This window comes from Struthio camelus, chromosome 5, assembly GCF_040807025.1.
Source record: "Struthio camelus isolate bStrCam1 chromosome 5, bStrCam1.hap1, whole genome shotgun sequence".
Taxonomy (NCBI): Eukaryota; Metazoa; Chordata; class Aves; order Struthioniformes; family Struthionidae; genus Struthio; species Struthio camelus.
Genome location: NC_090946.1, coordinates 43,777,637 through 43,790,611, shown reverse-complemented (window position 1 = coordinate 43,790,611; position 12,975 = coordinate 43,777,637). Strand labels below are relative to the sequence as shown.

Here is a 12,975-nt window from a genome sequence, read left to right as displayed (position 1 = left end):
AGGCTGCTTTAACTAATGCCAAAAATCGGCTCAAACACATTCTCAGATTCAAGGGGCCCAAGCTACTCCACACCAGAAGAGGATATGTCTCTCGTTTCTGGTGGGATGCTAGTGGAGAGCTTCAACATGGATGAAGGTGCTCTAGGAGTGGGTGAGTGCTGGGCTCCATGAAGTTCTTTGTTTCATACACGGTCCCTATCGCACTGGTATTTCTCATAGTAAAGCACGATACCTTGCTTAGGAAGCAAAATTCTCAGAAAATAAAGTGGGTACAGATAATGTTGATTGTAATTGGGCTGTAGCTCTGATCTGTTCCCATAGTAATACACCCTGAAAGAGAAAAAGGCAAGGATTATCAAATGTAGATAAACCTAATCCATGGTTTGAACAGCCTGCTTATCTGTGATCAGCAGTAACAGACAGTCACTGAGTTTAACTTGCTAGTCAAGCCTTACAAGAGGAGTGGGGCCCACTGTGCGGTATTTTGGAGGTAACTCTTGAGACTGTGCTGGTTACAGTGGGTGAGCACTGTGCTGCGAGTGAGTAGCCACCTGCATCCTTACCCACAACAGCCTTGTTCTACCTCCGGTTTTCAGTCTGTGTCAGCACAGAATTGATGGAATCCTCCTCTGCATTTTGTGTGCTAATTTAAGTGAAATTTAAGTCCATTATTAGTTTATGTGTCTGTGTTTGTTTTGTGTTGAACTAAGTTATTTTTCTTTATGGTTTATGTTTTTAATCTGTTTCATATTTAACTTCATTAATTTATGTTACTTATCCTTTGTTTGCAATGTATTTTTCAAGAAAAAAATCTAATAAAAAGAATATTTTAAAAAGACACAGAAATAAAATTGCCCTAGGATCTCCAATGTAAAGTAACATGGAAAAAAAAAAGTGACGTAAGGTCTAGGAGCCTGGAAGTCTCTTTCTTCAAGAGGAAAGCTTGGTGGCAGGACATGGCTTGCCCACTGCTGAACTTCTTGTAGTGCGTTAGCTACCAGGTACAAAGCACGAGCCATGCCTGTCTGTCACCATGTGAAAAACCTCAGATTCACACTGATGAAAGAAAAATTGTTTTGTCTCCAGCACAAAGACGCAGACCAGCCATCCTCTGCTGGACAAGGAACAGAGGGAAGGGGCAGTGCTGCTCCAGAGGAGATGGCTGCTCCTCCGGGAAGGTGCTGCTCTGACCAGAGCAGACTGGGCAGCAGGCTGGGAAAAGGGCAGCACCTCGGCAGTAAGGAGGGGTGAAAAACAAGAAGCGGAGTCAACTATAGCAGGCAAAGTGCAAAGCTGGTGGGTGGAGAGCACGGAGGGAAACAGTCAGCCTGGGAGCACTTTGGTCTGTGTTGATATGAGGAAAAGGGAGCCTGTGCTGAAATACCAGAAGCTTCCCACATGCTTCCTCCCCCCTTCCGGCAGCCCCAAAACTCCCTAGGGGAGAGCTCCTGCCTGGGCAGTCAGGTAAGTTGCTGCCAAAGTGCATGGTGAGTGCTGATTAGTGCATGCCAGTGGTGGCTAACGTCTGCATGTTAGATAAATGAACCGCACTCCATGCTGGGCAGAGCGCACTAACAGTGTGTGAAACCACAGGTACAAGACAAAACAAAATTTTCTATTTAAAAGTTTAAAAAAATTTAGTTCACAGCCTTTGTCTTCTCTCCCGCCTGTGCAAAGTGCTGGCTTTGTTAGCCGAGTGGTTAGCAAAGAGCAAGATGGAAACTCTCGTGGTTCATTCAGGACATCCGGCAGGAGTGCTGCCTCCTTTTTGTGTGGAACATTAATTTTTTTATCTTGTTTGACTTCTTGCCTGTGTTTAATTGCTGCATTCTGCTTCATTAAAATAGTTGTTAATTGCATTTTACATTTTAATTTAGTAGCTGCTCAGCAAAGGTTCAGGTATTAAAGATGCTAAGCATCTCCTCTGACCTACAGGTTAAGCTTCACTTCAGCGGGCCGCAGCGAGGCCCCTGATGGTCAGCAAATGGCAAGATCTAGTCCACTGCCCTACAGTTAGCTGAGCAATAGGATGGGCTGCATACATGGACGTCTAATTCTGACGGGGAACTGCAGGAGGTTTCTTAAGAATTCCCTGAAATTTTCTTGGGTTACTCCAAATTCAGACTTTCCACTGCCTCTAAAACTGGGGCTATTGTCCTGCCAGTGTTCAAGGGCAGCAAATTTGTTCAGCTGCATGGACAGAACTGGAAGATACCTTTACCTAGATGCAATGAATCTGCATGTGATCTTGCCTGAAAGCTGTATTACAGCTTAGCTGTTTGCAGGGAATAACAAAAAAGAAAATGTTTCTCAGTTCAACAGGACACACAACATATGCCCTACAACATATGCCCTACTGCTAGCGCTATGCTGTCTGAGTGACAACAGTCTGGATTTTTAGTTGTTGCAACCCTAATTACCAGTGACAAATATTTTGCGACTGGAAGATTAGATATAAAAAGTTTACTCCTTAAGTCCACTCTAACCTTGCCTTAAGTTATTCAATTTATGTGTATGGCAGAGGATAAGAAGCTCTCTAGTGTACTGAACTTAAAATCGTATGCTTTCCAAATCCCCTGCCAGCACAGCTTAGGTGAAATTTCTCCTGGAAATAAGGCATGAATTGCTGACATTTTCTTTCAGTGGGAAAAAGAAAGGTACAAGTGTGGGAGAGGGAGGGTGATTTCATGCTAAACAAAGACATCTGGAAGGAAAAAATCATGTATTTTGGTTGCAACTTTATTAAGAAATTACAAGCTTTTTGTGCCAAACTATCACATTGTAATAATCTGAAACATTCCTCGCTCTATCAAAGATTTCACCAAGGGGATGCCGACTGAGCATGGGGGTCAGACCCAAAATGACCTCTTAGGCCGAACTTTTTTGGCCATGTATTGCACCTGACTATGAACTGCTGCAACTGCTTCCAGCTCCTCACAGCAGTCTGTCACCCGACTGACTCCTGCGTCTGTGCTGGGCAAGCCTCAGGGCTGGGTGACGGTGTCGGAGTGAGTCCTCAGTGCAAGCGGTGGCAATGGCCACCTCCTCGTTAGCTCTGCAGAGCAACCACGCTGCACACGCAGCACCATGACCTGTGCGAGCAGCCAGGGCTGCAAATAAACCTCTGCCAGGCCAGGCTGGCAGCACCTCGAAGCGATGTTTTGAAGCTGATCCTTAAAGGTGGGCTTCATCCCTTGCAAAAAGAAGAGCAGGTCATACCTCGGCGGACGCAGCCTACCCTCACCCGTTCTGCGGAGCTCCTGCTGCCTTTACGGGATGCACATTTCTCTTAAAGCCGCAAAAGGTGATTGCGCTAAGGCACACTGATGTTGTCTTGGACCCTTTGGCCATCAGCCGTCTCCTGCAAGCAGTGGAGGGTGTGTTTGAAAGGAAAGCTTGGGCATAATGAAGGGATAACTTGCTGGCTGGGGAATGACCAGGTATACCATCACAAAAGAGCCATCGCATGACCTATGCTTTATTTTATATTTGCCAGCTAAGCAAATGCAAAATGAGGCACTAAGGAATGTTTTGTATGTTTGTGATTTTTGTCTACTGATGGACTTTGAGCCTATGAAGCAGTGAAGGGCTAAAAAGGGAAACATAAATACCAGGGACAAGCCCCTCAACTGGTGTAAATCAGCAGCAGTTCTCTGAAAACAACTGACTTATGTTGATTAACCTCAGCAAGTGGATCCTATCCAGTATTTTTCCCTGTGATATGATATTTAACACTCTGTTGTTCATTTTAGTAACAGGAAACAGATACCAATTTTTCCAAAGTACTGCAGTTTTCCCCATTCCTTTTTTTTTCTTTTTTATAATGAGGATGTCTAAGATGAGAGAAGCTCAAACCAAACACCTGTATCTTAACAACCTCCTGACTGCAGATGTTCATATGATTCAATCCAATACTCTCTGCATTGGGTTGAAACAAAAACCCATACATAAATATGCCTGTAGTTGTGGGCCACTTTGGTGTCCAAGCTGACCATTACACTTCAGTTCAACGTTCTTACTCATAGTCAAAAAATTCACAGTATTAATCTATGTATGTAATTCCAGGGACCCTTTCACCATCTGTCTAATCGCAGAGGTAGATATGACAGCCAATTAGCCAACATCACTGGCTGTTTCTTACTGTCCTGAAGTAGAACTTGCATCCATCTGCTTGCACGTCCCTGAACACCATGCTGTTCAGCACCTCACATTTTATTGACGCACTTATCTTCCCAGCAACCTTGGCTATGTATTAGGTGACTCATCCAAGCTTGCACGCAGGAAGTTTGCTGCAGAGCCAGAAGCTGGAATGAGGTTCCTAGGCTAGCATCTTTACCTCGAGATCAGGACAGCTGCAGGTGGAGCCCACGGCCTTTGACCGTGAAGGGTAACAGTTGCCACTGGAAACCCATCACGGGGAAGACACAAGATGTCCGGAGCGATTCCCCGCAGCATGTCTCCCACGCAGCCCACCAGCTTCCCCCAGCATCTGTCCTATTTGCAGGCATGTGGCAGCCAGCAGCCCTATTTTCAGACCCACCTTCCCCAGGGGCAGCCTTCCTGCCCTGGGTCTGCTGTCAGCTGCCTCTTGCCCTCTGCCCAGCATGGCACTCTCTCATTTCCTCTTCCCTGTTTGAGCATGTACATGTAAAAACCAGAATTTGATGTGGAATACCATTTACTCATCCCTCCGAGCTGGACCCTGACACAGGGAGCTGGCATTTCCCCAAGCCGTCTGCCTGTAAGAAGATAACATGAGAAAATGACTGTCTCAGATTATTTAAAATCTGACTGAGTAGTTATTATACAAACCCAAGGCTTATTTGAGGTTTTTCTATGGAACTATCCAAATATAGTTTGAAACGAACATTTTTTTCTAAAACTGACCACATTAATCTTCCAGCAATTAACACGCACATGCGCACATCCTGTGTGCGATAGTTTGCTTTGTTTTTTCTTTAAATTTAATTTAAGAACTAATAATTCCTTAGCAGTCTTTCTCTGGTATTCCTCAATGGCCGAGCAGCGACAGCTACAGAGGCAGTGCCGGAAACACTGCCGCACTGCCCTTCAGAGTACTTTTTCACCTCCTAGGGTAGCACTGGGCCAAACCTCCAAGACATACATTCAGAAGTAATAATAATAGTAATCAAGAACTCGATTTACAGCAGGAGAAGGAAAGTTTGCTTTAAACAGCAGTGGGACTGAAGTGTCTGCTGTAAGCTGAAATCTGGGCGAGACGGTCCTTCACGCGATGTGGCACATGTTGGGAATTCTCTTCTAAATCGATGAAGCCTGAAAGAACTACAGTGCTTTGACAATGGCTCTCTCTTCCTAGGCAGCACATTTTAAATGACGAGTGTTTTTAACAGCAGTCTGCCAATATACAGAAAGTGGTAAAGTTAGGCTGAATTTGTGTGTGCAGAGAAGCAGATTATCTGGTAAAGTCCATACAACTGAGTAAAGAAATTAGGCTTCTGTGTAGAACTGTTATAACCTCCTGGTGTATCCCTTAACTGGAAGAGATGAGAAATCCAAGGAAGGGGCTTTGTTTTTTCTTAGAGTGTGAGCTTGTTAAACAAGGTTTATTTCAGAGGACCTGCTAAGTTTTACATTTCAGATTTTCCTACATTTTGCATGTACTCAATTTCATTGTATAGTCTGTTTTTCTTGCTCTTTGTGTGGAGCTTTCTTTCAAACAGCAATGAGTAAGACTTCCTATTAGAAAGGAATTTTTGGCTGAAGGAGGTTGTTTAAGATGAACTAGGTATTCCAGTACTACTCTCTGATATTCTCTGGATGTTCATTTCAGCCAAGACTTTTTTTAAGGAAAAGCATAATTTTTCAAGAAGAAAACTTCCCAAAGAAATTCAACAACTGATGCAATGCATGGAACAACTTTACGTTGCTATTACTTAATTGCAAAAGTATCACCCTTCCTACTGTGTGCGAATGGAGACCTGCTGTAGATCCTCCCTTGCACTTGAGTGAAAGCAGCGGCTGGATGAAGTAAGCCAATGAAGGGATCCAGATACTCAGATGACCTTCTCCCTGCACCTGGTCCTTGGTCCCTCACTCCCTGGAGTCAATGGGAAAGTTCGTGTGGATGCCAGCAGCGTGAGCAAGGCTTCTGTGGCCATGTGCCTCTGTTGGGTTTTGGAGGAGCGCAAAAGGGAAGGAGCCAAATGGGAGTGGACAGCTAGGAGCAAGGAAGCAGATGACTGAGGAGCGCGCAATGTGGTGTGAGAGCAGAGCAGGGGCAGACTAGGCTAGCTCTACAATCATTTTGTGGTTCTGATGGATGTGCACAGATGATATTGATTCAAAACTTAGGCAGTGTGGGAGAGACATCAGAAGTTTCATTATAGCCTCAGTTTCATAGCCCTTACTTATCTGGAGTAGCACTTTGCACATGATACCAGTAGGACTGCTTTGGTCAATGCAAGCAGTGAGCACAGGATAGGACGTTGCTTTGACTAATTCCCATGTGGCAGAGAAAGGCAGCATCTTCACAAGACCGTGTCCTGGGACACATCTGACCATTTTGAGCAGTAGTTTGTCGGAGACCATTAGCTGCAGTCGCCCTTGCAAAACCAAACACCTGGGGGAAAAAACACGGGCATTTGCAAGGCCAAGAGCAGGCTGACGTCATGTTTCTCGCCCCTGTGAGCAGGGGGCTGGGGTGGGCAGCCGCAGGCTCCCTCTGCTGCCACGGGGGAAGGTGCCCTGGCAGCCAGACGAGCCTGTGGGCTCTGGGTCTGCTCTGTGCCACAGCAGCTCAGCAAGCCCTCTCCCACCGGCGGCTGGCGGGGAACGGCGCCCGCGTCCCGGCGCGGCAGCCTGGCTCACGTGTTCGGCTCTCTTCTCTCTGTTTGTTCATCCCTCTAGGGAAAGTCTCTGGCGGGCAAGCGCCTCACAGGCCTGATGCAGTCCTCCTGACAGCCTCAGCCGAGCGAGCCGCCGCCGACAGCGCCGGGGGAGAGCTGCCTGGGACCTCCACAGAGGACGTTTCGTTTTGGGGAGAATGGGTCACTGTGAGAGAGAGGGAGTGAGAGCAAGGGGAGAGCGACACGCCGGAGACTCCTCTCTTCATAGTTTACATCAACACTTTCTTACTTGTACAGCTTTGTAAGGACACTGAGTTCTGTAAAGGTACTTTGTTTCCTACATGGTTTTGGAGGAGCACACTGCACTGTACACAGACGGTCACCAAGGCAAGGGCTTGGTATCTTATTATTTAAGAAACAGACCCAACCACAACTTAGAGAAAGAAGAGCTGAGAGAGATCAGTATTATTCCTTCATCTCTTCTCTCCCTGGTGCAAACATGGCTGTAACAGAGGCACCGCAATCCCAGTTGCTCCCTTTCTTGTGGCCATCTGAACCCAATAAAATATCTGCTGCAAGCTGCTTCTCCTTTTCACAAAATAGCAAATTCGTTTCTCCTGCAGATTCATTGACTGCTGCTTCATTTTTCTTTCCTGTCTCTCCTCCTTTAAAATAATGATTAGAAAAAGAAAAAAGGCACTATTTAAGTTCTTCATTTGCTGCCTTTCCAACAGCATGTAGCATGTCCAAAGTCAGCCAGCTCCTCAGCTGAAGTCAGCAGAGCGTGAGTGGTTTACATCACCTGAGGATCTGTCTCATTGAGTCAAACTCTCATCTTGGTGTAAATCCTCTGGCACTGGTGGAATTACTCTGCATGTACATTTAGTGCAAATGTGGTCAGACTCTGCCTGATGCTCATTAAGTAATGTTTTAGATGTATGATACAAATATGCACGCACACGCGCACACGCGCGCACACACACACACGCGCAGAGTATTTGAGATGTTTTATATTGTACTTGATTTTCTATTTATTTAAAATTTTACATATTTATTCAGTGATGGATGTTCAAGTTTTACTTCAAATAGATAGAACTGAACCCCTTAGAGGAAACTCTAAGTCCTCACAATCACAGAGGGCCAAATTCTGCTCCTGTTTTGTGGAGGAAAAGCTAATCCTGATGACCTTGCTTGATTAATCGGGATATGGGCAGGTATAACTGAGAGCAAAATTCATTCTACACTCTGAGGAGTGAATTCATGGACATGAGACTGGTGGAAGCAGTTTGTGAATGAGCAGGGTTCTGAGTACCCAATAACCCTTTCTGAACAGTAGCACATCCAGTCAGGCCTTTGATATAATTCTCAGATATCTGACTCAGTTAAGCAGCACCATTTCTAAGAATTAAATCATACCATTTGAGGAAAAGAGCTTTCACTAAAACATCTGACATTTACCTGTGAATACAACTGCAAGAGTGACCCAATAGATTGCTTTAAAATGTTGGGACTGTGGAGGTTCAGAATGAGGAAAAAAGTAACTTGTTTCATGACAAAACCTGCATATATTAGCTGCAGATATGGAAAATGGACTGCATTCACATATAGTGTATTGTCTATATAAAAAAATTCCAAGACTCACTTGACTTAGTGCCGTAAAACCTCCTAATGAGTAACTACATATTTTGCAAGCAGTTCAGATCTGAAACATCCATGAAAATAGACACTTGCTAATCTTTTTCACTCACGCCAAGGCAAGTTGGCTTTTTGTGCAGGTGGTAGAAATTGCTATATGGCTGCAAGTCTGCATTCCTACCTAGGCAAGACTATCTAGCTAACTAGACAGCTGGCTATCCACAGTATTCACTTCTGAGGCAAATATTATTCTAATATTTAAGATTTTTGTATGCATAAAATCAGGCCGGCATAGTTTCTGATAGAAGAAGGATCTTCCCTCTTTAGCCATGAAATTTCTCACTTTGATATCTCATTTTTGCCATGAAAACTCCTGTTACCCTGATTTTGCCTAAGTGAGGAGGTCTGTAGGACTCACTACACGTGCATGAATATACAGTGGAATTTTGAGAGGGATATTTGTTCTTTACACTTGCCTAATTCCCATAAAGAAGCCTATGTGAGGTCTTCAGACCAAATTCTTCCTACACGTACATGAAAAACAAGCAAGTTCCAAGGCTGCAGAACCATCACGGATGTGCACATACATTTGGGTGGCATGCTGCCTCTGAAAGGGACGTTTGGCCACCTCCAGATTGTTACATAGCTGTTTTTGCTGGACTCATTTCTCTTCTCTGTTGCCCATCCAGTCAAAGGGTCCCCTCTGGTAATAGCGGGTCTTTGCAGAAAGGACCAGTTGTCTGTTCATGCATCTTCATACATGGCCCCTTATGTTGCCCCTAGGAAAATGGAAAGGCTGCTCTTCTCAGAATCTTATTTATGGTTTTCTTAGCTGTGCCAAAGCCATCATCGCCACGTGTCACTGACGTCTGTAAACTAACAACTGCTTACCTCTCAAACTAGTCTACTGCCTCATGCCAGCACTGCACAGTCCCTGGGCTGCGGCATTTCCCCCAGGTCCTTGCACTAGCATGGGAGGTCTGTCTTAACGAACCCTCAAATTGATCTGCAGAGCATTCCCAAGTAGGATGTACACATAAAGCATTAAACTCAGTGGTGCGTAGCCCGGAGCAGAGAAGGTAAGCCGTGTTACCAGCAGCTCTACTTTACAGAGAATTCCCGACACTGGGCAGGCCCTCTTGGATGCTGAGGAGGTTCGGGAAAAGGAGGGATAGCTCAGCGGAGGCATTCCTCAGTTTTCTCCAGCACCTGGGCACATGCAGGAAGGATTGATGGCTGCTGGCCCCAGGTTTGCTGCCCATGTTTCTTACAGCAGTGGATGCTGGCAGGCATGCAGGACAGGCAGAAACTGGGTCATGGTCTGAGCAGGGCGCATTAGTGCCAGTATTTTACTTGGAGATGTGCAGATGCCCTGTGGGTGGAACGCCCTGCGCCGCCTTCCCTGCTCCTTTTCCGCAGGACGTTCATATAAGCTGCCGCAATGTTTTGCCTGTAGGGAATATGTTGTGTCTGAACAGTCGAGTGTGTGTGGAGGGGGGATTTTTACAGACACAGAGAGCATGCATATGGACATACATCAGGGGGCCTGGATGTTGAACAGCTTGCCATTTAAATGCATACGCGTGCAAGCTAATCTGCTCAGTAATGGCTAGCTGAGCGGACAGAGCTGCGTACTCTCTGGAGATAAGAAAGCTCTGCTCTTAGTTTTCTGACAAAATTTCTCTAAAAACAAACATCATGAGAGCAGACAAGGCCTCCTCCTGGGAACATGTATGAACTGCTCCTCATGTCTTTCTTACTTTGCATATGAGGATAGTTACATGTAACTGCTTCCACCTGAACTGCAACTGCATCCTTGAATTAGTGCTTTTTAATGACATTGCTCATTCCAAATGATGCTACTTTTGTATACTCACTCGTATCCCATTGAGTGTTGCAGGCAGTAATGTGCTGCTTTATGAGCGTCCCATGTCTTCCAATTACCTCGTCATCTTCAGGTTTCCACCTCAATTCATGTTCTAAATTGTTTCAAAGAAAGGCAGACTGGAAAGCTTCTACAAACATCATGCTGCAAAAGCTAGCTCCAGAGCTTCCCACACTTACAGGGCTATGGCTGTGAAATATGGCTGTACACTGTTATTTGGATAATAGCGTATCCAAGGCTTTTGTGGCTATTGTGGTGAAGTAGTGCCAGGACTCAGCGCTAGAAACATTACACAGGTCAGCGCAGCCAGTGTTAGGCTAAGGCAAATAGATTAATATACTCTCAGTATAATTCAGTGCTAAGATGCCATAGAGTACTGTAATAAAGTGGCACCAGGGCCGACATAAAAAGTCACAGTAAGCTGACATAATAATACCAGGACAAATGTAGCAATAAGGTAACACAGGCCACTGCAGTAAAGTAGCATTTTGATAATGCAGCAATAAGACACAACAGGATGCTGCAGTAAATTAGTTTGGGGAATAAAGCAGTAATAAGCGTGTGTGCAGATAAACTGTGGTGCATTTGTACCAGGTACTGCAGCAATAAAGATAACACAAGGTGTTCTAGTAATAAGTTACTACAGTAACAACAAGATAATGCACTGTAAAGTTATATTAGGATGCTTCAACGCTGCAGTCAAATCCTACAAGACACAGAAGTGAGACTAGGAAGACAAAATCTGCTCCACTTTGGACGAAGAAAGTCAGTTTTCTGCATAGTAACCAAAAATTTTGAAATGATCTCTGCAATACCAATGCTATTGCTCTCTGCTTTTGAGGAAGCTGAAGCAAGAGCATTCCACCATCCCAGTCACTGCTTTGTTCTGAAAATAGGAAACTGGCTCATTGGCTATTCAGTCAAATTGTTGCAGACCATGGTGAAGTTCTTCAGTTAGTCCTTACTCAAAAACCCCAGTAATTTCAGTGGGACCTTTGCCTTGGAAAGGGTTTGGCGTTATCATCTTCCAGCATGGGTGATGCTTTTAGCCTACAATTATTTATGTTTTGGGGTGGGGGAAGGGGAACCCAGATACAAAACCTCTGACTGTACTGGTCTGTTTCCTGAAATGCACAAATAAATTGAGCATCCTGGAAAAGTCAAAGCAGTAAGGACCAAATCTTTTCTCTCTATCGTGCACACGTATGGACATGAATAATCCCACTGAAATCCATGCAAGTCTCATATGCATCCAAGGGCAAAGTTTGGCCTAAAACAGGGACCTTTCTTCGATGTCTCCAGCTGAGTGATGGAGAGGTGTCCTCTCAAATCTGATTTCTTTATCTTATCTCCTTTCCTCTCTCCTCCCCCCTACTTTTTTTATTTAATATTGCCTTTGTATGAAAAGTCCTTAGAATAAATCAGTTTGCTCTAAGATAACATATAGCATGGTGGGCAAAGAATAGCTGTGTCCATTTGCTGTCTTTGTACCTTTCAGTAAAACTACAGCCACTGTTATGTTCAATAGTAATCAGACATAAGGGTTTGGTCAAAGCATCCATGTCAAGAGCAAGGCTTGTACAGAGTGTATATGTTAGCTAACAAGAAGGTGTCCTGGGAGAAGGATGTAAAAAGGGCACCACTGCAAACTCTTGAATGACAGGAGCAGATCACAGCTGGTTCTGGCTCCATGAACCAGTCCCATCAGATACTAAAGGTCGGCCACGTCTTTCTGACTCTCAGCTAGGCAGCTTTGCTATTCCTTTATGGGATCCAGCTTCCTCTGTCAATAGCTGACTGTGCTCCATTCAGGTTTTGAGCAGTGCTCTGATATGCCTTGGCTTGGCTCTGTCCTCAAACTTCTTGGCTTGTTCTTATTGTGGTTTAATTATTAAGCAGGATTATTAAAGTAGAGCTCATAGTAAGTTAAGATAGGCTAGGTTATCATGATTTGGTAGTTTAAGCTGTGAGTGATTTTGCAGTTTCTCAACGTTGTTTACAACCTGAGACAGAGAATAAGTCAAGGCGGCTGCTCAGCAGAACCGTTAGTTGTTGAACAATACGCTATCTTCATGCCCATATGTACTTTGAACTTACTGGTGAGGAGAAATGCTTTGTAGTCAGAAAAGTAATCTGACAGCAGGAGAGAGTCAAACCTGATCAACTTTTCCATGTGAAATAGATTTTGCTTTGCCAGCCTCTAACATCTGCAAAGCTCACAGCTAAGAGCCAGCAACCTTCTAATCCTGCTGCTAAGTGCTGGAAAACAAGCTTTTTAAAAGGCAGTCTTTACATGACTATCCTGTTACTTGGATGCTTTTAAGATGAATTTATGGCTATTTCCATAAGTGTGAGTGCAGTTGCCCTTTTGCCTTTGTGATAGGAAACCGAGGATTCACCCCACACAAAGGGAGGGATGTTGGCGGGCAGAATTTAAGGGAGAAATCTGCTGGCAATTGAGTAAAATTGAGCTGTGCACATAGGAGTCAAATGCCATTTGAGGTGGTTAAAAGTGCCTAGGTTATTCACACAAGGTTGACAGCTGGATGACACTGGATTTACTAGTGCATTCCCATCTGGAGGCCCAGAAAGATACCCTGGAGCTTCTCATGTGATGCAGGACAACTC

At 44.6% G+C, this 12,975-nt stretch overlaps 1 protein-coding gene across 6 annotated transcripts in view; it reads left to right on the top strand.

The window, feature by feature from the left end:
* RGS6 (regulator of G protein signaling 6) overlaps nucleotides 1-11,512 on the top strand; it is a 304,375-nt gene extending 292,863 nt beyond the window's left edge. For 4 of the 6 annotated variants that reach the window (XM_009689855.2, XM_009689852.2, XM_009689849.2 and 1 more), the window contains one exon: nucleotides 6,889-11,512. In XM_009689855.2, the coding sequence (XP_009688150.1) occupies nucleotides 6,889-6,939 (51 nt within the window). In that variant the 3' untranslated portion in view covers nucleotides 6,940-11,512. The remainder of the gene's footprint in view (nucleotides 1-6,888) is intronic. The other 2 variants (XM_009689854.2, XM_009689853.2) reach the window with 2 other exon arrangements.
* Nucleotides 11,513-12,975: the final 1,463 nt, after the last annotated feature.